Source organism: Argentina silus (genome assembly GCF_951799395.1).
Source record: "Argentina silus genome assembly, chromosome: 7".
Classification (NCBI taxonomy): domain Eukaryota; kingdom Metazoa; phylum Chordata; class Actinopteri; order Argentiniformes; family Argentinidae; genus Argentina; species Argentina silus.
In genome coordinates, this window is record NC_139661.1 from 3,280,586 (window position 1) to 3,304,347 (window position 23,762).

At 45.4% G+C, this 23,762-nt stretch overlaps 3 protein-coding genes across 8 annotated transcripts in view; 2 read left to right on the forward strand and 1 right to left on the reverse strand.

Annotated features, from left to right (window-relative positions):
- The first annotated feature begins 27 nt into the window (after positions 1–27).
- On the forward strand, positions 28–8,600 carry ankle2 (ankyrin repeat and LEM domain containing 2). Of its 2 annotated transcripts, none has more exons than XM_083673427.1 (13): positions 28–61; positions 1,837–2,322; positions 3,030–3,224; positions 3,391–3,584; positions 3,804–3,992; positions 4,129–4,251; positions 4,376–4,439; positions 4,521–4,702; positions 4,813–4,919; positions 5,038–5,228; positions 5,510–6,386; positions 6,509–6,640; positions 6,825–8,600. In XM_083673427.1, the coding sequence occupies exons 2-13, from the start codon at positions 1,842–1,844 to the stop codon at positions 7,036–7,038; spliced, it is 2,949 nt and encodes a 982-aa protein (XP_083529553.1). In that variant the 5' UTR covers positions 28–61; positions 1,837–1,841; the 3' UTR covers positions 7,039–8,600. The 2 variants fall into 2 exon arrangements, with proteins under 2 accessions (XP_083529553.1, XP_083529552.1); XM_083673426.1 differs by lacking the exon at positions 28–61 and adding an exon at positions 1,040–1,082.
- A 405-nt stretch (positions 8,601–9,005) lies between these two features.
- On the reverse strand, positions 9,006–12,791 carry pgam5 (PGAM family member 5, serine/threonine protein phosphatase, mitochondrial). 5 transcript variants are annotated; one of them, XM_083673374.1, is made up of 6 exons: positions 12,319–12,791; positions 11,909–12,081; positions 10,634–10,759; positions 10,398–10,483; positions 9,949–10,079; positions 9,006–9,714 (listed from the first exon to the last, which is right to left on the reverse strand). In XM_083673374.1, the coding sequence occupies exons 1-6, from the start codon at positions 12,540–12,542 to the stop codon at positions 9,564–9,566; spliced, it is 891 nt and encodes a 296-aa protein (XP_083529500.1). In that variant the 5' UTR covers positions 12,543–12,791; the 3' UTR covers positions 9,006–9,563. The 5 variants fall into 5 exon arrangements, with proteins under 5 accessions (XP_083529500.1, XP_083529499.1, XP_083529498.1 ...); XM_083673373.1 differs by having other exon boundaries at positions 9,949–10,082; XM_083673372.1 differs by having other exon boundaries at positions 10,398–10,486.
- Positions 12,792–13,488: 697 nt separating this feature from the next.
- zdhhc8b (zDHHC palmitoyltransferase 8b) overlaps positions 13,489–23,762 on the forward strand; it is a gene marked incomplete at its 3' end in the record, with an annotated part of 56,056 nt that continues 45,782 nt past the window's right edge. The window contains exon 1 of the mRNA XM_083673370.1: positions 13,489–13,717. Coding sequence (XP_083529496.1) covers positions 13,614–13,717 — 104 coding nt within the window. The 5' untranslated portion in view covers positions 13,489–13,613. The remainder of the gene's footprint in view (positions 13,718–23,762) is intronic.

Consider the following 23,762-nt stretch of genomic DNA (forward strand, 5'->3'; position numbering starts at 1 on the left):
AACGTGGGTCCTTTCTCAGTACGTTTGAAACCGTCGCGGTGAGGACAGGAGGGGAAAGGAGGTGGGCATGCCAGCTTTGATTGTTTTGACATTTAAAGTACCGTGAAATTAGCTCTATTTACAAGTTCGATATGATTACTGGTTGTATTGACAACATATGTCCGTGTGCTATTCAAATCGTTTTTTCAACCACACATATGGCTTTAGCGAACTAACTGTCGGCTAGCGTGTCTAGCATAGCTTCCTTCGTCACGCACTTGTCCTGAGTGCTGCTGCTTTAGCTAGCTAAACAAAATTGATGGTGACTTTATGACAATCACTAGCTAGGCATACGTGTTAATATCTTCAGCGATGTATTATTTGCGCGGTTGGTGAATGTACAGCGAGTATTGTCATATACCACCGTTTCACAGACGGAATTTGTTTTTGTTTTTTTTAGCTGTCAACAACAATACAGTGGCTAGCGATGGAGAACCACTAACTTTTGCAGCTGACACACACCGCTGGCAATTTAGCTTTGGTTCTTGCTTCTAATATGTATTCCATTATTTACAGACTCTTGGTTTGCAAGCAATGAATTTGCCATACCACATTACTAGCAATCAGCTAACTGGCCTGATAGCTAATGCCATTCAGATCTCCCGATTTCTTAGTTAGCCAGCTCTTGAGTCCTAGTGACTAGTCCTACGTGTGGCTAGCTACTCAAGCTTGGTTTTGCAGGACGAATGAAGAGGACTCCCTGTTCAGCTCCTTTTGGGAATCATTTCCCGCACATTTGCAATCAGTGTGAGTGAGCTATCTTAGTTTCTAGCACCACCTCTTGCTTGGTATCTGAACAGTGAGCTTTAGATGAGCTAGCATTTCTTTTAGCACCACCTCTAGCTTGGTCTGAAACGCGTTGGCTGACATCTCAGCTGAGAGCATGAGCCCTCCCTTGGAACTGAGCATGCGCACAAGATGTTGTAAACAATGAGACGATTCCAGACCGTCTTGAGCATTGTGTCTGTTTCAACAGTTTATTTTTTGCAGATTAAACAATGACATTACAGATCATGCGTAACAAGCAATTAAGATGATGTCCGGTAAGTAGGGAGATATGACATTTGTCATTTGATGTCACCATGTCAAGATTGTATCAGCATCATCATCATGAAGACATGAGATCAAATTGTTAAAGCACGAAAATAGCTATCAGGAATGGCACTTGGGCGTGACAGCGTGCGATTGCATCGGCTGAGATTCTAGATATTCCCATGCCTCCTCTCAGATCTGGGACCTTGAAGAAAAAAACGAACGGAAAAGGTTCGCTTCAAAACGAGATATATTTCGTCTATTACTAAATTTTGATCGCTCGCAATCACCGCGGCTTGCATGTTGGTTCATCTTCACACAAGTTCCAGTATTGCCTCTTCGCACATCACAGGCTACATGTGCATTTAGAAATGCATAGCTGCTGTCATTTGGTTACTCTCGGTTGTCACTTGGGAGACTTGATCGACAGAGGCTTTCAAACAGTTCGGATCTATTTTTAGTGTGAGCTTATTATTGGCAATAGCCTTTAGTTAGACGACTGAAGAGGTTTGATTATGGTACAATAAGGGTAGTCAATGGGGGTTGAAAACGGATCACAATGTTTTGCTATTGTAAGGTCTATTACTAGATTATGCACTGTATTTTCCCAAATTTCTTCTCTTCAAAATACAGTCAATTTATTTGCTATGCAAGGCATGCTGAGAAACAGCGCAGGCTTTACTTTAACCATTGCTGTACATACTGCACTGTCACTATCATTGCACTACATCTTAAATGTGATGCTGTTTTGCCCCCTGTCTCCAGGTAGCATGGAGGCGGTTCTGAGCAGGCTGAGAGGGCTGAGTGCCGACGAGTTGTGGGAGGAGTTCACCAGGGCTGACCTCAAGTGTGGCCCAATAACAGCCACGACCCGCGCCATCTTCGAGAGGAAGCTGGCGCGATTCCTCGCAGGAACGGAGGGCAGTGCCACAGGGACGGACGGCTACGCCACTGCAGGCACAAGCAGCGCAGTCTCAAGTGCAGATCAGGCCAAACCTGTGCCATGTGCCTCATCAGCACCCAGCAACACTCCTCAGGCTGCCAGCGATGACGTGGACTTTGGCTACGGCATGGGGCTCAACCCCCCAGAGGAAGAGGAGCTGACAGTCAAGACGAGGACCCCATGCAATGTCAGTGTGGAGGACAGTGGCTCTCAGTCGAAGACGGAGACTCCTTCTAAGACGGCACAAGTGTCCCCAACGTTCTTCTATGGAGTGTGTCCGCTGTGGGAGGATGTCTTGGCTAGAAACGGTAAGGGTCTTCTCAGCTGGTCTAGTTTAGAGAAACCTCTGGGTTTTAGAATTGTGATTGTCAATCAGAAGGGTGTATTTTATGTTGATATCGTTTTCTTGTCCTGACAAAGACCTGGTTTGGGGGCGAAGCATTGTCCTTATAAACGACACGTGTCGGTTAGCAGCAATCAGTGTGCGCATTTCTCTCTCCAGCACTTGTTTTTTGGGGGATTTGTGCATAGTATATCCCCCTAAACATATTATTTTTCACACGTACTGTAAATGCGAAGGCAGAGAACTACTGGTATAGCCTCATATATAATATGATTGAAACCCTGAAGAAGGCAGCACGCTGCCAAAGTGTTGGTCCAATAAATGATTAGCATCGGCGCAAGAGTGTGCAGCTCTCTTTCTTTCTTTCTTTTAATAGCCCTATATAAAGCCTTTTATATATTCCTTTTATATTGCCTTTAGTGGTTAGCCGTTATCTCATTTTCGATATTATGGTCCGCGAACGGATACATTTGAGGTGCTTCTGTTGACGGGAGGCCAAAGTCTACTCTGAAAAGATGTTTGTTGTTTGTTTGTTCATGACTGTGCTGTCCAGAGGTTGCCTCTGTTTTATTGCCCGCTCCAGCCCCAGGAATGTTTTTAATGGTACCTGTAAATGGACATCAGTCAACGCATTGGCAGACTGACCCCATGTTCATTCTGTTCTTCTCTAAGAGAGGGCACACGTGTATGGTGATAAGAAGGAGGCTCTTCAGGCTGTGAAGATGATGAAAGGAGCTCGTTTTAAAGCCTTTGCCAATCGAGAGGATGCCGAGAAATTTGCCAAGGGGGTCTGTGACTACTACCCATCTCCCAGTAAATCCACCCCCTGTCTCTCTCCCGTGAAACCGGGCCTGCTCTTCTGCAAGGGTGAGTGGGGTGCTGAGGAGGGCCATTCTTGGCTTCCAGCATTTATTTAGCATTACTTGAGGAATATGTCCAGTCATTCCAAGTCTTTGTGGGAGACCTAACCGTGTAGGGACCAATCTCACAATGCCATTGTTTCTATCCAATTCTCTTGTTTTTCACACATCAGACAATGCAGCTGTAGCTGAGGTGGACACCATCAACAGGGAGCGAGCCAACAGCTTTAAGAGCCCTCGTACCCAGGACCTGACGGCCAAACTGAGGAAAGCTGTGGAGAAGGGAGACGAGGTGGCCTTCAGCGAGCTGGTCTGGAGCAACCCACGCTATCTCATTGGCTCAGGGGACAACCCTACTGTAGTGCAGGTGAATGGAACCTGGCGAGCTGTAGGACTAACCTGGATCAACGAAAATGGCCAGGAAACAGCCTGGAAATACTGTCATTGCACCTGATGATTGCACAGTTAATGAGGATAGAAATGATGAGGGAAGCAGTTATACATCAGACCACAGTATACGACCACGATACCGTCAGTTCTTCTCACACTAAAACCCCCCTCCTTTCTATTGGCTGTGTGTTTTCAGGAAGGGTGCCGTTATAATGTGATGCACGTGGCGGCGAAGGAGAACCAGCCGGGCGTGGCCCAGCTCCTGCTGGACACCCTGGAGAATCCCGACTTCATGCGTCTCATGTACCCCGACGACCAGGAGGCCATGCTGCAGAAACGCATCCGCTACATCATCGACCTTTACCTCAACACCCCCGATAAAGCTGTGAGTCCTCCTCTCTCTCCTTCCTTCCCTCCCTCCCGACGATGCTGCCACTTTGGGTGTGTCGCTAACTGTATTCACGTTGTGTCTCCTGTTCTGAAATGGCTATGTTAATTCTCTGTGATCCTGTCTGTTGTAGGGCTTTGAGACTCCTCTCCACTTCGCCTGTAAGTTTGGTTGCCCGGAAGTGGTGAATGTCTTGTGCTCGCATCCTGATACGGATAAGAACTGCAAGAACAAGTATGACCTGAAGCCATCCGAGGTAAGTTGCCTCCAGACATTTTGCATGATGCTTGGAAAAGTGGTAAACTTTGCTGATCAACTGCATGAATGATCCACACAACTGTTGGATTTTCATGAAATTCCTCTGTTTTCCTCCGTGTTAGGTGATTTGTGAAAGAAAAAATAAAACCCACGAGGTAAAACAGAAGATATGTGACTATTTGGAGGGTAAGTGCACTGCTTCTGTTTTCCAAATGTTTCCCTGTTTTTAACCTCTGTTCTAACCTGTTCTAACCTCTTCTCTCACAGATCGCTGTTATATACCTTTACTGAGGGCCACAGACAACTCCTCTCAGCCTGTGATTGGTGCTACCTGGTCACCTGAGCCAATGGAAGCTCTCCCACAATCCCTAACTCCCCGACATACGCGGAGTCCCATGGACCCAGTGATGGCAGTCAGGGCTTTCGCTGGCCCACTTAGCCCGTCTAAGGTCATTTTCAAGCCATAATCTCTTTCCCATTATAAATAAGTGCTTATCTTGGTTTCATTAGTGAAGAGAGACGTGTGGGTGTGTAACAGTGATTGGTGTCCCTCTTGCAGGCAGATGAGTTCCGCCGGGTTTGGAAGACACCCCCCAGAGACAGGGCGGGCCATTTCCACCATATCCTGAAGTCAGACCCTGACCGTGGAGCAGAGAGAGTGGGCAGGTGAGTCTAGATGAACGCATGACCCAAGAACGTTCTAGAACATGATGTCTAGAAATCCTGTTCTAATCTGGTGTAGAAGTAGAGGCTTCAACAGCAGTTGTGTGTTTGCCTCTCGTAGAGACCTAGCTCGTGAGCGAGGCCATCCCTGGGCCGAGTACTGGGACTTCCTGGACAGCTTTGTGGACCTGTCGTCTATGGACGGCCTCCGCAAGTTGGAGGAGTTCCTCAACAAGAAGGACTTCAGTGAGCGCGCTCACGAAGAGGCGGGAGAAAATGAAACCAGCAACAAGTTCAGAACTCCCTCCCCAGGTAATATTATCCTAACCAATACTCACCTAATGCTGAAGGCCTACTTCTGGTACTGTAAGGAATACCTTTTTATTCAACATTGGTCAGAAATATGCTGTTATGGGGACTATACAGCTAATATGCAATACTAATCAACTTTGACCCAAAGGGAAATGGAAGAACTACAACATTCTGAATCATAGTAGGCCATTAGAACTTTGGATGGATGGATTTGTTTTTAGTTTTTTTTTTACATTGAATGAATACCAACATTTCTTCTTTCTTCTTCCCTCCATGTGCAGGCAAACCCAAGAAGTTCTGCAACTCCATCTCCGTGGGGGCGTTCCTGGATGAGGGCGACGACATCAGCCTGGAGGAGATGAAGAACCGGCAGAACGCGGCGCTCACCAGCATCATCACCTCCTCCTCCGTGTGCTCCAAGGATAGCCTCCTGAAGGGCGCCGTGGGCGGCCGCGAGTTCCACATCCTGCCGCACCACGGCGCCGACCTCATTGAGACGGCCGCCGAGCGCGACCTGCTGTGCTCCGACAACGGCCTCCTGTCGCCCGTCTGCAAGAACGGCCTGTGCCCCTCCGCCGGGGATAGGACTCACAACGGGGACAAGGTGTCCCCCCGCGCTGCTGCCTCCTCCTCCCCCTCCTCCTGCCTGCTGTCGCCCATCTCCAACCTGATGGTGGAGTTTGAGCGGATGTCCCTGCAGGACGGGGTGGACGGCCCCTGCAGGGAGAGGAGGAGGAGTGGGGGACACAGACACAGGGAGGCCCGGGACGCAGAGCTGACCTCCGGGGTGGGCCGACTGTCGCTGGGCGCCAACGAGGAGGACGCTGTGTTTGAGAGGGGCTGTTCGGACCCTGGGGAGGGGTGTGTGTGGAGGGGAACGTGTTTGAGGGGGGAGGTGGAAGGAGAGGGGGAGGACAGGTCCAGCGGCAGCTCGGAGGAGTACCTGCTGGCGGAGGAGAGCGTGGAGGCGTTGGTCCAGAGGACAAGGGGCCAGGCGTCAGGACGTACGCTCTGCGCCAGGTCAAAGTCGTGGGATCACGGAGGGAGGGATCTGAGCAGCTCAGGATCATCCGGCTCCTACAAGTCCCTGGACAACTCCCACGAGTTCCTAGCACCAAGGACCCCACCCCGCTTTAGGAAAGGACTCTTTATTGAAGGGTGAGTGTGGTGGGATTCCTGTCTAAGTTGTGGGCTATGAAAATGTGAGCTGTGGAGTGAGAATGAACTGATGAACGTAATGAATGAAGTTGCATCTCCTTATTTTGTTCTTCTGGTTTCAGGGATTCACCAACCAAGTTGGACAGAGAGGTCCTGTCAGCAATAGAAGCCATAGATGTTGACCCCCTAAAATTTCCCAGCATTCAGAAGTGGAAGAGCACAATGCAGTCATACACCTCATCGGAGATGCACAGGTTAGGAGGGCGATTCTTCATTGCAAAACCACTTTTCCACATTATTATTATTATTTTAATTTTTTTAAATCAGAGGAAGTAAACTGTTGAACTATTGTGTACTGTACTTGCTAGTACAAAAAAGAAAGTATTCACTGTAGTCAATTGGATAATAGTTCTGATATTGTTGGTCTTTGTCTTCCAGCTGGCCCAGCCCTGCGGTGGTTAAAAGCCGACCCAGAGTGCAGTCCTACACCCCCGGCTCTCCTGTCAGCAGCCTGGCCTCCCCAGCCGGCCGCCAGGCCTTCAGTCCCGCCCGGCACACTAGCTCCCCAGACTTCACCAGCCCCAGCCGCTACAGCCCCGCACACGCCAGCTTCATCCAGCGCATCCGCCTCATGCACTTCAACGACCCCTAAGCCCCCGCCTTGCCCCCAAGGCCAACCCCTCCCCCCCCCCTCCTCCCCACCCTCCCCGGCCAGACGTCATACAACCCCAGCATGGTGGTCACGCCAGCGCTCAGAAACCACATACCTAACAAAATATGCACAAGTGTCTTGAAGATTTGTATTAACAATGTATGGTACGTCTATATATTGCATACAGGATGCTCAGTACGTTGGGTTGTGATGTACACTCAAGACTTAAAAAAAAGAAAAGAAAAGAAAAAGAAAACAACAGGTTTCCTTTACAATGTATGTACTGTATGAGTGTGGACTTTGTTGAATTGACAGTAATGATATTATTCATAGTAAGTGTGAAGCACCTGTATCATAGCTCAGTTGACTTTTTAAATAGCCAGTAATACAGCCACCCGCACTCCCCAAAAGATTGAGTAGATGTTCGTTTAACCTCACAAGAATAGAATCCTCAACAGGATTCCGTAACTGAAAATAGGAAATGTTTTTAAGAAAAAAAGAAAAAAAAAGTAAAAGAAATGTCAATATTTTAATGACTTATTTTTGGTATGTCAGTCAGTAGCACAAAAGCAACTTTTTATTGTGTGTAAACAAACTGCCAGTTCCTATGTTATTCTCAGTTCAGGAATTGCCTTAATTTTCTGAAATGATGGACCAGTCTCCAGTCAGAATTTGCCACATCCTGTCCAGTTTGTTTAAAGTCAGTGTATCTTGACGACAGCAACCACAATCTGCTGCAGTGTGTTACAGGTGGCTGCAAACATGGTGGGAAAATGCTAAAACACTGAGCTCTTCCATGTTTTATTTTGTTATTTAATAATAATAAAAAAATATGTTCATTTTCCAGGTACCAATGTTTGTTTGTCCATCATTGTCATTTTGATGTTTAAATCATGACACCTCACTCTCTAACGACTTGTCTCTCACAAAAGTTGAAAGCTCAATTTCATGGAACTCTTCTCTTGGCTTGTTTAAAAGTTGCACAGAGTAATATTAAACTGTACATAACAGGTTACTGCAGAGTGCAACAAAGACGTGTTTACTAATGTGTAATGGCTGATTGAATGTGAATGTGCAAGAACCGGCCATAGCCAATCTGTATCACAGCTCAAGATACATTTGTAAACTGCTGTAAAAGAAAGGTCTGCTAGTAAAGCTGAATTTAGAAACCAACCGCTGTCAACCCAAATACAAGTTAAATTACTCAACTACAGATAGATTGTCACTCTGGGTCAGTATGAGAGGAATTAGTATATTGAATGTGAATTAACCTGAAATAAATCTTGATTGGAGGGTACAAAATATTTCATGGAGAGGATTGTATTGTTGTATTCGTGCTCACAGGTGACGCAGATTTCATTCTGGTCTCTGAATGTTTATGAATGTGGAGTTCTGCAAAATGCACCTAAATACTTAAACATGCTTCTTGTGCTTTGGCATTCTGTGCTTTATTTAAAAAAAAGAAAAAAAAGAAAAAAAGATCAACTTTTTCATTGTGAATTTTCTCCTCTTCTGTATGTCCAGATCTCTCATTTGCTCTCGACTAATCAATAAAACTGTTTCCTCACCTTTTGAATCGTTTTCCTTTCAGCTACTCTCCATTCCTCACCTCTCCTTCAATCCAATATTAATATATGGCTTTAACTGTCGTACGTTTCTAAAACCAGCACTCTACACTGTTATAGACGCCTCGAATGGCCTGACAACGTGCAATTATGAAAATCAAGAATAATTTGAATAGATAATTGTGATCATTATGTAATGATTTTGATTTTGATGATTTTGATGCATTGGCATATTTGCATTGTTTGAACAACAAACTTGTCATGTTTCACGCGTCATCTGAGGCCTCGTAAGGCCAACATTATGGTGCGTTGTCATAGCGGTTTGCGTTGAGAGATTTCTGTTGTCCCACTGCATACAATTAGAAAGTAGCTGTATAACAGGAATTCAATCAAATGTGCACATTCATTACCATGTCTTCTTTATTGCATGTTTCTACTTGACACGACACAATTGTCTAAAACCTCATTTAGAGGGCAGCTTGATACAGTACACGTACAAAACGACTGAACACGATAAGCATTTACAGTATCCATACAAATCGAGAAGCATGTTTAGTTTAAAAAAACACAACAACCTTCAGTCACTTCTTTGAAATTCCCACACATTCATGAGTGGAGCGCTTCTGAGCAGTGGCCATCATCACACCTGCTTTCAGCAGCAGTTCACTCAGAGAGAAACCTGCCCGCCCGTCAGTTGAATACAAAACCAGAGAAGGGAACTTGACTGTACACTCCCTACACACTGTAGTTGGCAAACGATGGCACGGGGAGTGATCACAACAAAACACTACACAAAATGTTAGTATCTCATTGCATGTTTTAAGTTAAATTACAAAAATAACACCAAAAGTTACTTTCAAGACACTTAAGGAGAAATAAGAGCTGTTCGTCCTCACCCTGCGGCCGACATCTGAACCCACCGTTTGTGGGTGGGCTGGTTTGAGTGGGTGGCTGGTTGCGTCAGGTCCGTGTGAGTTTGTCCGGGGGCATGAACCCTGAGTCTCCCAGAGTCCTCAGTGCCACCCTGCCGCTGGGCCGAATAGTGAGCCACGTGATGCTGCCGTTGTTCAGGCCCATACGCAGCCAGCCCTCGGGAGGAAACTGCAGAGCCCTGAGAAACGAGGAGGAAGATCCTGTTAGAGCACCAGAGATGACACACACACACTCACACACACACACACACACACACACACACACACACACACACACACACTAAGGAATACTGTTGTTTTGATTCAGCGTTGAGAGTATTCGCAATTTGGTTTAACAAGCACATTGTGATGACGAGCACAGTTAGGGGGTTGCTCCAGCCTCCGCCAGGCTCGGAGAGACCAACCAAACACACCTGCACACAAAATAGCGGATGACATTGGCATGACACACGATGATCTCGTAGCTGTCCTCCTTCTGCTTGGGGTCGGCGCGGTGGATGTAGCGGCGGAAGGCGGCCTCGATCCGGGCCCCGTCTTCGTGATACTGCTGAGAGCGGTAAGAGAGGTCCACAGCGGCAGCGTCAGGCGAGGGTCTGGGCGGACCGCTCATTGGCACCACAGGTGAAATACATTGCATTGAATTGCAGCGAATGATGTCGTCTCATTACATTGCATCGAATTGAATGATGTATTCTCTTGGACTGGTGCTGGGCCCGGGCAACATAATCAAGCGGTTCATGAACACATTCTGCACAGACTCCATGTGGATAACAGTAACTACAGAAGTGAAAGGGAAAGTGGACAGACAGAACCACGGCCTAGTGTAAATCTAAGAGAGTCTGTCTCTCTCTCTCTCTCTCACCACAGCGTCAGGCTTCCAGTGGGTGACAGGAGGCACTGGCTCAATGGGCGCTCCTTCCCTCAGCAAATCACAGCTCACCAGCTCAACTTCTAAACCAATAGCAGAGTCAGAGGATTACAGCCAAGTGATGTGCTTCACGGTGACATTATCTTTACACGTGAGAGAAACTTAGATAGAATCTTGAAAGCAGAGGGTGTGATATATGTTTTGCCTCCATGTATGTGTGCGCCTCTGACCTGGGAGGTACTTGCTGATGATGTTTGCCGTCTCAGTGGCCCTGGCCATCGTGGAGTGGACCATGACATCGTACTTCAGCCCCAGTACTGCCAGTCGCTGGCCAGTCAACTCAGCCTGCTCCCGACCTGGGGAAGAATCAGGGGGGAAAAATCAGTGGGGGGGGATCAAACACCAATTGTTTAGTGGGGAACTATGGAAGTTCATACTGGGACCTATTTAGTAGGTGTTTTCAGCAGGCAAGATTAGAAAGTTTGGACAAAATGCCAGGATGTCACTAGATTTGACTTTTCATGTAGTATGAATTTACTGTACACTATTCAGGAAGTCCTTTCCGATTGTATACCGACAATTCAATGGAGCAGGTAAGGGAGGCGGGCAATAGCGACATTTAACCGATTACAATGACCAACATGGTTAAGCTACAGGTGACGGTTTCTCAGTATGAATGAGGTGGAGTACGTTGAAATGTGTCTGAACACATTGAACACACTGAACACATTTAACTAAACAGTAGGCTCTAAATCAGGGGTCTCAAACTCGCGGCCCGCGGGACGATATTTTGTGGCCCCCTACTTGACATCAAAGTTTAGTGTTAGTGCGGCCCGCGCGTTTTTCTCACACGCACCTTTTTGGCGAGTCGTTGCCCTGGGCGTTTTATATATATATATATATATATATATATATTTATTTTTTTTATCACTTATGGGCTACCATAGCTCGGGTTCGTGACAGCTTCCGGTGGTGTTTGTTGACAAGTTAGCCAACGCGAATTAGCGAATTTTTCCTGAAATTGTCTGTGCTCGTCGCCAACCTTTCTCTTCACGGCAGGTTTTTTTGGAATACAGTGGAACCTCGAGATACGAATTTAATCCGTTCCGAGACTTCCTTCGTAAATCAAAACATTCGTATCTCAAATTAAAAAAAAAAAATTCTCGCGAAAAAAAAGGATTCGTATCTCAAATTTTCATTCGTATCTCAGAGCACAAATTCTACGAAATTTCAATTCGTAACTCAAAACATTCGTATATTGGGGCATTCGTATCTCGAGGTTCCACTGTACTTGAAACCCTTTTTTTGTGGAATACTTGATGCGGCCCAGCCTCACCCAGACTTTACCTCCAGCGGCCCCCAGGTAAGTTGAGTTTGAGACCCCTGCTCTAAATAGCATTTAGTAAGTATTAGATACTTTTAGTAAATAGTAGACAGTATGAACGTTCAGACATGGCCTATATTGTACTTCAGTGCCCCTACAAGAACAAAACAGGGTTCTGAACCTAATGGGGTCAGGATTCTCTCATTGTCTCCATTTCCACTCAGGTTGTACTGCGAGTGTCTGATGAGAAGGATGTTGCGTGTGGCTTTGGGTTTGCCATTCTCCTGCTCTGAGCTTGGGTCTTCGCTGGAGCTCTCCTTCTTCTTCCCATCCAACAGTGGGGATGGGTCTCGTCTGGAGGTACACAGAGGAAACAAGGTTGCTATGAAATGTGTCACTTGATCCGTCAACGTGACATGGGCTGTGTTACAAAATGCGTCCTTGCGCTCTATCGAGAGCGTATACCAAGTATAGATATGCTCTAGATAGAGCGCAAGAACGCATTTTGGAACACAGCCAGTCATTATGTCACAGCACCCTATAAGCCAGACAACGACCTGACCTAAATATGACTTTATCAAGGACTCATACTTATCCCAGTTGAAGTCCCAGGCATGTCCATTCGATGCAACAGTGTGATTCCCCGTTGCCGGCTGTGCCGCTTGGAGAGCAGTGAATCGACTCCAGCGATTGGTCTGCTCTCCACGCTTGTCAGCGAAATACCCACGGGATTCGGCCGCGGCAGCCCCGTAAACCAGCACAGCGGATCCACCGGCGAACCCACACACAAGTTTTAATGTTCTCCGGTACGACATGCTGCTGTAACCACCTAGCTAGGCGAATCTAGCCTGGTATCGTAGCTATTCCTGGTTGTGGTAGCTCGCTTGATGGTGACGCACGACTTGCTGGATTATCCACAATCAATCACTGGTCAGTGGAACACGTTTTGTGAGAGAGAGCAGAGTGTTCTTCTGGTGACAGTTTAATCACTAGCTAAAAATAAATTGTTCAGCAACGGTGAGGAGGGACCAGCTTTACTAGCTAGATAGCTAACAACAGACAGACGCGTGAGATAGTGAGCTACGGTGGTTCGGTAGAACCAAAAGAGCTGGTGCACGTACGCCAACGATCTGGACGTAAATTCGAACACATGATTTTGCCACCAGAGGGAGCTCACAGCTCGTGAGAGAACTGGACTTGACGGAACGATTGTGGCAGATTGTAGCAGGATGGAGTTCTTTTCTTTCTGAGGCTCATAAGAAATATACACCTTTGAGCAGCAATCAATTGACCATGCATCATCCCCCCCCCCTCCCCAGTCATTTAAGTAGTAGACCTAATGCCCATGTCCAAGCAAATACTGTAGCCTACTGTATCTCTAGTCCCTAGCCCTATAGAGCTAATGATGGGTAAAGGGTTCCACCAATCCAATGCATCAATTAAAGCATGTGATAACCGGTGATGGAGGATTAGTTTTGACAATGGCTATTCTGCACCATAAGTAGCTATGCAACATGACTTAATGGAGTGTTTGTATTCAGTAGGCTTATGTTATGTTCATCAATCGCAAAGCGTCTTGTGGGCAGGCTTTGCACTGTGTGCTTTCTACATGTTATATAGCATCTCACTCCCCTATACACGGTTTGCATAGAGGCTCCACCTTTCCAGCGGCAGTTGTGTGTGACCTCACCAGTGGACTGGATTGCGAGGGTGGGATTTCCAGTCTTTCGGAGCGCTGTATTTCTGTCTGTCTATCTTTGGATCTCTGTGCGTTTAACGGTAGTAAAGACGGATTGGCTGAATCGCAAACTGTAGATATTGCAGACTGGATCTTTACATTTGTATGCCAATTGGAATAAATAATTGAGGAATGTGGAAATTACAGAATGCCCAACAGCGCTGGAAAGAGATTTAAACCCACCAAATACATCCCAGTATCTACTGCTGCCACTCTTCTTGTGGGATCCACCACATTATTCTTCGTTTTTACGTAAGTTCGTGTAATTGTCTTCATATTAGATACAGTATTTTAAACAGCTTATAATAGGCTACAATATGTCTCTCCATGTGCCGTTAGATCTGACAGGTCTCGTCGGGTAGATTATCAGCGCAGCGGCAGCTTGAAGTTTTTCGGACTGCTTGCTCCGACATTTTTTTTGGAGAGATTTCAATTAATTGTGATGGGCAGTACAATTGCATAATCTGTCTCCTCTTGATAATGTGTTAGTTTGGGATGTAAGGTGTGCAGCTGATTGTTTGCTAGATCAAGTGTTATTGCACACTTGACTTTATCAGTGCTCCATTGTCGATGCTGGATAAAACTTTGTAGTATAGGGAACACAAAAGCATGGAGTAAAATGCACATAAGCGGTACGTGACCATAGCCGTAGGCCGCCATACTGGCCAGCTAGTTGCCACACAGCCGGCACCTCAAGTAACAGAGGTGAAGTGATATATATTGTTTGTACTTTGGTCGCTCGATTCCTCCTGTTTGACATACTGAAGGAAACTTAGCAGGCCTGACTTCTTATGTATGCACTCTGAAGATGGAATTGCTCAAGCATTGCACCATCAGCATTGAAATGTGGTTTTTGTGGGTAAATAAATAAATGAATAGATAAAAAAAGTGCATACTTTTCTCACACCATCTTACTTCTGTTCAAGATTTATTCTATGTATTAACCTACATTTTCCCACGGTCACATTTTGCATTTTTGATTGACCCTGTGATCTGCCCTCAAGTGCGTTATTGACATAAGAATCTTTATTCCTTGACTTTATAACCTTTAAATTATAACTATTATCTAAATAGCCTTTCCAACCGATGACATGGGATAAATATATTTGCCTATGGGGGTTTGACCTACTGCCACTGGTTTGATTTATTGTCCATTATGTGGCCAATTAGATTGCAATTTCCACTCTGGGTCAGAGGAACTGTAATGCTTTGCTATGCTACACCACATGACATGTTATTTGTCCTGCAGCAATTGTGACTCATCTGCTTGCTGATAAAGGGATCAGATGCTCTCAAACATTCTGTAATAAATAAATCACAAGGCATATATCTGGTGGTAATTATACTAGACATCAAATACAAAACTTTGACACCCTCAGTCATTCATCAGACTGTTCAGGAGAGAAGGCTGAGTTCAGCATATAGCTTTTTACACTTGGGTTAATGGTTAAGATTAAAGGAAACATATGGAGTTGGCTTCCCTAAGATTGTAGCTTTTACAATTTAATTTTTCAGTGGGCCCCTGTAAGAAGCTATGCATAGACAAATGGTCAGGTGTACAAGTAATGTTCTAGTCCTGACATGTTTGTGCATATGCACCACAGCAGCTGACAGACAGTACAGTCAGAAACCTCGCTCTATTTTGATACAAGTCCTCAAAATAGCTGAATACAAGCCCTCAAAATAGCTGACCCCTGTTGATGCTTAGTTGATGCCCAGTCTCTCTGTGGGGTTTGTGTGAAGCTGCGTTTCAGGGCAGATCCCATAACAGATGGGTAGTGTAAGGATTAGGATTTTACCCCATTTCCCTTTGATTCCCCCTGTAAAACGCCCAGAGGATTGAGTAATGTATAATGGAACCCCCCGGGGAGGGGAATTACATGTACACTCTAATATTTCTAGGCCGCACAGCTCCACAATATTCTCCAGACCCCATAGGTGAGCCACACATGTTCTGGATTTGTAGAGCAGCCTGTGAGCTAGTTACATCCTCCAAGCCATAGTGAGACCAATGAGTCACGGGCCATGTGATTTGCCAGCTCTCCACACGTGTGTCACATATCAGCTATGGGAGAAGAGACCCGGGCCAGAGCTGGCAACCACACTGACTGTTCACAGTCCTGGGCACGGCTTCTCCGTGCCCCACAGTTAGCATGTCCATGACTCCACAATATGAGAAAGAAATTTGGTCACATGAAGCTCATAAATGCCATGTGGCCAAGACCTCATGATCCTACCACATAACATCGTTTTATTTCAAGAGGGGAGCATGATACTGGGCAAGGTATAAACAAATACTTTTGGATGGCTTCCACTCTGCCCTTGACCAATTATGCCCAAGACATACTTTCAACCTGCTATGGAAACAAAATGCAAAGGCGAGCGTTATTATTTGCCGTCAAGTCTAATATCCAACATTTAACAGAGGATGAGATTGATTTCTGGAAACTGGTCAATTGATCATGTAGACGGGAACTGCGTTCAGCAGCTATCAATTATAAAAGAGGTTGCTGGGTACATTTAGAGCCAAAATGTCTTCCAGAGACTCAGCTGTAGGGAGAACTTGGCATGGACGCTGGCGCAAAGTGAACTGACAGGAATCTAATATTTAACTTCCACATCTGTTTCCTCCTTAACAATAAGGATTAATTGAAATGGACTTCAGTCAAGTTAGGCTATGTCCTGTAGAATCCATTGTTTCTCGATATTACTCTGCTCAACGCTTGAATGCGTTTACCCTTTGACCACTGTGTTCATTAGTATGTGCAATGAGAGCAGATTAAGATGGCTGGTGGTCACAGTTTGTGTTCCTGTGTAGAATGGGATGCATTAGGATGTCAAAGGTGCGGGCTCCTGATAATCTCAGACTTAGCCCCAACACGATGAGGCCAGGACTGGATTATAACACTGCTAAGTGCTCGTGACCTCTTGGCCTTTGGTGTTTGAAAAAAACATTGTGGTAATCTCGACAACGTTAATTGAACTTTGAGGAGTGTAGCCAAGGCCTAATAGAACGTACATCCCCATTGATGCTAATCCACATCAGGACTGTGATTATGCTGCGGTCCTCTTCTTTTATGTTGAGGTTCAGTAAACACTGGAGCCGTATTCATTAGTGTCTCTCCTCTTGGTATTAGTGTCCATTAAAGCCAAATTCTCCACTCTCTTATGTTAATGCCTGGCTCTTGTAGGCTTGATTCAAGTGTAATCATTTGTTCATCTGTTTTGACTGACTGTTTGTTTGGTATGGTTTAATGGATTCACAGTATTAGGAAGCTTGAAGGCAGAGGGTATGTGGGTTGTCTGGTTTAATGGATTCCCAGTATTAGGAAGCTGGAAGGCAGAGGGTATGTGTCTGGTTTGCTTTATCACTTCTTGTTCTTTGTGTCTATTGAAAGATATCTCATCTCATCTCATCTGGTTTAGGATATCTCAAAAGTTTCTCCCTCTATATTATTCGACATGTCCCAACCCAAATGAGAGATGTAGCAGATGTTTCTCCTCTTTATGAGAGTGGTTCTTGGTTCTGCAATGCTTTTTCGGAATGAAAAAAAAGGTATTATTGATTATTCGAAGCTATCCCCGTGCAGTGCAACAGTAAGTTAGCCTCAGAGATGCTGATAATAACCAGGTCTGTATATCACAGCCTCCACTGAGCCCTTGTCTGAAGGGGATAAGGAGAGCTTTAGTTGTCATGTCTCAGACAGGATAAATGTTGATAATCTCACTGAAAACAGCAAGGCCAAAAGATGAACATCACACATGGACAGCCTTAAGTAATTCATAAAATCGTTACACAACTGTCCGCTGGTTTTGGAGATAAATGCAGCTTTGCACGGTGGATAAAGCCCTTTGCAGGTTTGTGTCTGCCATGCTTGCTATGTCAGATTAAATAGCAATAGAATTTCCTCCATACTTTGTCTTTTATGAGCACCTTGGGGAGGGGATTTATGGATTGCTGAATTTAGATTTTGCTCTAAAATGTCTCTTCTTTATAGTTATTGTTTCACAGCAAGAGATTGTTAGTATGACCCTCCACTCAGTACCAAAGGAATGCCAGTTTTGTGGTCCATGTATGTCTGCCCTTATACTGTAGTTCTAAATGAATGTTTCTCTGCCACTTCTCTTCTGTACATCTTTCATCTGTCAGATGAAAGGAGTGTCATTCTTCATTATCAAAAGTCCTTTTGATGCAGGCACACACACAACATTTGGCAGCATTACAGAAACCACAGCATTGCTTTTTAGGTAAAAGTGTGCATAACCATTATGTCACTGACTATTTGTTTTTCTTCCCAATCTATCTAGACCAGTTCCCAATCTATCTAGACCAGTCCACTTTTACAATACTATGCGCATATATATACACACACACACACACACACACACACACACATACACACACACATTCAATAGAAACAGAGGGTGACAATCTATTTGACTTGACATCTAATTTCCATTCCATTGTTGTTCTGTTTCGGATGGAAAAAAATAATAATTTAGGATACACACTGAAGCTGAACACCAAAGACTTCAAACAATGGAGACAGAAGGATGACTCATCCTCCCTCCGATGGGGGTTTATACTCCAACATGTCTAAATCTGGATTTCATTGCTCATATATTTTTAGCCGCAGGCAACATGACAATAATCAGATCAAATGTATATTTCAGAACAGGATTCTTTTGATATAATGAAAAGGGGGATTCCCAAATGACTATCTCTGTTAACATGGAGCAAAGGGATAATATGCAGTTAGCACATATTAGCCTCACCCTCTCTCCCACCCCCTCAAAGGGAGAGTGATATCCCAGCCATTATCCACCATGGAGAGGTACTGCCATAAAGTGGGGCCTGTCTCTATGGCGTGTCCAGCTGTTGACTCCCTTCGGATGAATGGGCTGGAGCAACCATTTCTTCTCCCCCTCATCACCTCCTCCAGCCTCCAGAACTGGACCCCAACCAGCGGGCTGAAGGGGCCCATCAACAGTGGGAGTTGACATAAAGACAGGCCAGTGTGCCTCTGTGCCCTGCCTGCAGCGGTGTTGACGAGGGAATGAGGCCTCTGAATAAAAGGCCAGGTCACCTAATCTGATTCCATCCTAGCTTGCCGTCACTGCTTGACAACTAGGTTAAGATAATGCTGACGGATTGGCTTCCCCCGGTCGTGCCACGCATCCTGAGCAGGCTCCTGCTCAAACCACAAACTCCTGCCAACTTTTACAGCCCTAAACAACAACAATGACGGAAGTGCAAAACTATGTTATAGAAAATGAGTGCTATATATAATTCATAATAACAGTGGCAGCCCTTTGAAATGGACCGGGTTTGTTTGTGAATGCGGGTAAGTGGTCGTAATGAGGGCGAAAGTTCAGATTGATTCCATCTGCGTTTGACCAAGTGCTTTTAACGAGACTGGGATCGATGTTGCCTTGTTGGCATTGCAGGATTTTGCATTGCATTGTTGGCATTGCATCCTGGACCTCCATATGAATGGATATCTCCTAATCTTTAGATTGTGTTCCATTTCTGCACAGGAAACACAGGGAAAAAATACAGAACTATCGGTCTGGTTTGTGTTTTTGTTTGTGTTCCTTTTGCATTATACCTTCAAACTGACATTCCTCAAGCAGCAGGGGGGGTTCTGCCTTTATTCTGTCATAATCTTTCACTCGTGTTGAGACTAGGCGGAGAGCTGTACATTCTCCAAACTCCTCGCTGCTGAATGTTTTTTTTTTTTTTTTTTTCTTCTTTCTATTTACTCTCGAACCTTTCTGAGCTCCTTGCCGCCAAAAATAAATTGAGCCTTGTGATGCCATGGCTTAGCTAAATGGGGCCATGTGTAGTCAAGGCAGCAGTGTGGGAGAAAAGCACGGGAAAGAGGAGTGAGGTTGCTGGGGAGCGTAGGGTGTGTGCTGCTCTGCTCTGCCCCATCCACCATCCACCACCCTCCCCCAACCCCCCACCCCACCCTCTCTTCCCCTCCCCACCCCACGTCCACTCGCTGCTGTGAGGAAGGCTTGAAACTCCTCCTGGAGAACATGTGGGATTGATTTAGACCTCCTGCCTCTCCCTCCCTGGGCGTCTCCACCCTAGTCCCCCCCCCCCCACCCCCCCTTCTCTTATTTTGGCAGAGGGAGACCGTGACCAGGAATAAGTCGAAACAGAGCTCTGGCTCCGACACCTCGTGCAGAGGGCCGTCTGAGAGAGAGAGAGAGAGGCCTGGAGTGCAGCTGTGTTTCACAAACTTACTAAAGGAGAAGTGTGTATAGGAGTGTGTGTGTGTGTATGTGCATGTGTCTCTGAACTCAAGAGAGTTCTATAGGAATGGAGAAAAGTGACTGAGTGAAAGTGATGAACTGTGTGATTTATAAGGGGTTGGCTTCATATCTTTGGCCATTTTTTTAAAGTCCCTTAGAGATGCACACATCAAAACGAGCTGTGATGTTCACTCATCTAGAAAGAGCAGGCTGACATAAATGCTAGTGGCCATGAGGCTTTGAAGCCAGAGATGCAAGGGCCAGCCATGAGGCTCTCCATTTGGCTTCGGCCTCTGTCCTTTGTAGTAATACTGAGGAGCTGTCTCAGATTTTTTAGCCTGATCTCCGTTTGGACATTCTGTGAAGTAAAATGCATAAATACAGCACCAAGTCTGTATTAAAATTCATGAGAAAGAGACCTGCCAAAAACCATGTACTGAGATTGAGATGTCCACAGCCTGTCCACTCCGACACAGAGTCTGGTAGACTCTGTTGATGATTGTTCAAGTCGTGCTGTCCTTGTTTAGGCTAGGTTGAATTCAAGCGTTACACAGCTGTGTCCTTACACTGTTCAGACCTACAGAGAGGACTTGTGTGTTTCCCATGTGGCTTGTTTATAAGTATTTTTTACTTATTGTAGATGGATAAATACATACTGTAGATGATGTTGTTGTTTGTCAGGCAGGTAAGCAAGTGAATGCAATACAGTGTTTACTCTGCTAATCTGTGTATGCAATGTGAGAGAGAGTCTTTGGATCTTTCCGTACATTCTTTCAACGCACCGCTTTGTTCAGTGTGTCCTCGGTGTGGCTTTTGCAGTCACCTTGTGCGATAAGTAAGACTTGTGTCTCTCTGTGATTCATCAGTATTCACTTCCAGCCTCTGTTGGCGGGCTGTAGAAGTGAGGCACTCCCAGCTGACAGCAGCAGAGACAGTAAAAGATGACACTGTCTTGCAACCTGCAGTGAAACAGCACTCTGCATTTGTCTATTCCTTCCCTTGCCTTGAATAGACAAAGTGTAATGGAAGAAGCCATGCAAATGGCATGATTTGACTGCGGGGACTTGTTTTCATCTCACTTTGTATTTTGTGGTGATAAGAATTAGAATCTATGTCTTACTTTGCAGCAGGTGCAATAGCTGAATATTGCAATACTTGAAGAGATATTAACTTAAACCACTATACCCCTGATACTGTTGATTTTGTTACAACCCCAGTTCCTGTCTGAGTTTCAAAAAATAGTGATTTGTCTTTTTTTGAGAGAGGAAGGAAGTTTTTGGGGCACCCCATTGACATTAGTCTAAATGTCTCTCACCACCCCCCTGCTCTAGAATGTCCAGCCAATTCTTAGCCATGGATTTCCTCAGGTCAAAATGTTGCCTTTGGCTCTGACATGTGAGACTGTGCAGAATGAATGTTATCCAAGCACAACCCATGAAATCATTGTTCTGTAACTGTTACACTCCACGTTTCGAGGAAACGCAAGGACAGGAACTTTGCTTTTGCCTGGAACTTTGCTTTTGCCTGGAATCTACGGTATGAACGGACGTGAGCTAGCGTTTGTATTTTTCACCCGTACTGCAGTCCCTATGGGAAATGGTAGGTCATCCTCCTTTGTCTCTACCAATATTGACTTTCTGAAATTAAATGAAGACATGGCTAGATACAATCCTGTCTTTTTTACCACTATGTATACACTATCCATTAATGAACTGTTTACTCATTGATGTGATGTGTCTCTCGCCTCCCCAGCGTGTACAGTTCTTGCTAATTAGGATGTGTGGACTCCCATGGTTACAGCTTGTCAGTCTGCGTCTATCTAGACTGTGTTGTGATGTCAGGTTTCTATAGGCGGAAAGGGGCCAACAGAGGATTGACTCCTGCCTTATCTTATCAAGATTGGGGATGTTTTCTGTTTGTCCTGTTCCCTCTTTGGGTAACTTCACTGAGACAGTCCATCTCGGGGGAATGGGTGAAACTACGTCTCTCAGGATTGCAAGTAGCAGAGTCCTCCTCTACTTTCCATCTTGCCAGCCCGATGGTGTTGAAGCTTCAAGGTGCTGTCAGCCTCTGTCAGCACAGACCAGCTGCGCTGACCAAACCACAGTGTGTCATGCAGTAAACATCAGGAGGAATGGGACCCAAGCCAGACATCGAACTAATAGAGATCCCTCATGTTAGAATACAGGGAGGCTTAGTTTTTTTTCATTGTTGTTCCAATGGGATCATTTGCTCAATGGAATCACTTTTACGACTCTCGTAGACAAACACAGCCATTTTTCACACTCGTGTTTCTGCTATGTTCCATTGTGGTCAGCAGAGAAGGAGAACCCTGATGATGATGTATCGGGACTGACACAAGCCATCGTCTGTGTTTGCTCCCCCTGCTGTGTTTGCTCCCCCTGCTGTGTCTGTGCCGTGGTATGCCCCCGTGTGCTCTCTCTCCCAGCAGTGGGGTAATTGCTAAAGTCCTGATTAAATGCAGTGTGCCCATTAGTGACTCTGCCAAATCCAGCTGATCCCATAGAATGGTTTTAGCAGTGCGACGTTCTCGTCAACACCACTACTTAAACTTCACATGGCAGACTGGGAACCCCATCACCAGTCTAGACTGACCTCAAGTGTCAGGGTAAATAGCCCATGAAAGACAGGGGGGAGGGGGGTTGGGAGGGGGGGGGAGGGTATGGAGGGGCGGTGTGCCCAGCATCAGTCTCTGCTTTATTCACTGGGGTTGGTGGTGTCAGGCAGCTCGAATGGGTTTCTCTGTCTCTTGTGATAATGCTCTTATGGGAGCAGAACAACAAAGCAGGCCCTCGGGTTCAATGCAGGTCATTCAAACTACACCACATGCACATAGACAGTGCATTATTGTGCTCTGTAACAACGGACTCATCCTCTATCGATTCAGCCATAACCCCTTCAGAGAGCAAGACAGTAGATTCAGAAGAAGGGGGGAGTGAAGACACACTGACCGAGATACTTTGGGAATGCGTCCTTTTTCATTGTGTTGACAATTCATTCTTTTCCTCACGGAGTGCAGCTGCTGTATTCTGCTGTGTTATGCCATCTCCATGGCTGTGAGTGTGCATCGAGCGCAAGGCTTACCCCTTGTGTTCAATGCACAGAGGACTGACTAGACACTCAAGTGGCTGGCCAATATTTGTTCAGTACATCTCTTGCTCTCTCTTTTCTTCTTATCAGTCTGTCTCTCTCTCTCTCTCTCACACACACACCCACACACAGTTTATTTGCTCTTGTTTCTTTCTAGATAGAGAGATTGATTGCAGAGTCACGCTTCTCCAGGTTTACTTCATCCATATTGATTATTCTTCATTTGAAGTGATACTAAAGCCACATGGTCGGTTTACATGGTAGTTACATAGCCAGGTACAATTGTAATTACAGCGTAGGTACTACCATAGATACAAGTAATACTTACAGTGGATACAAGTAATAGCACCTGTTCGTGGTGTGTGCAATTACTCAATGCTTTAGATTTTCAAACAAACTTGAATTAATACTGCAACCAGTAGTATTACTTTAATCTCCATTTCTACTCTGGAGTTACACTGTACCTGCTATCGTGATTACCATTCTAATGCCGTTTTAGTGCCTCTTGATATAAACCGGACCTCATGCACATATCAAGTACAGTCGTCTTTCGTATTGATTATGCAAGACCATCTTCAGTCCTGCGTTCACTGCCCAAGTCAATTTCTCCTTTAATCGAATACTGTATCACTGCGTTGCGTGTTCAGATTTTGGTTAGTGTTAGCACACATTTCTCTCAACTAGCAGCACCCTGCTGGAATTGAATTTTAATCCCTATAGGATCTTCGACGTGGTTTGAATAAGTCATAGGGACTCTGCAGTCATGTTGAAGCACTGAGCTGCTGGAGCACTTTGAGATGAGTGAGATTCTCTCTCCTCTCAATTGGTTTCCTTATCCAGTACTTCAGACGGAAGCATATGTTAAGAGGCAAACAATGTGTAATTTTATTCTTCTGATATTCCCGGCAGACCTGCTGCGAAAGAA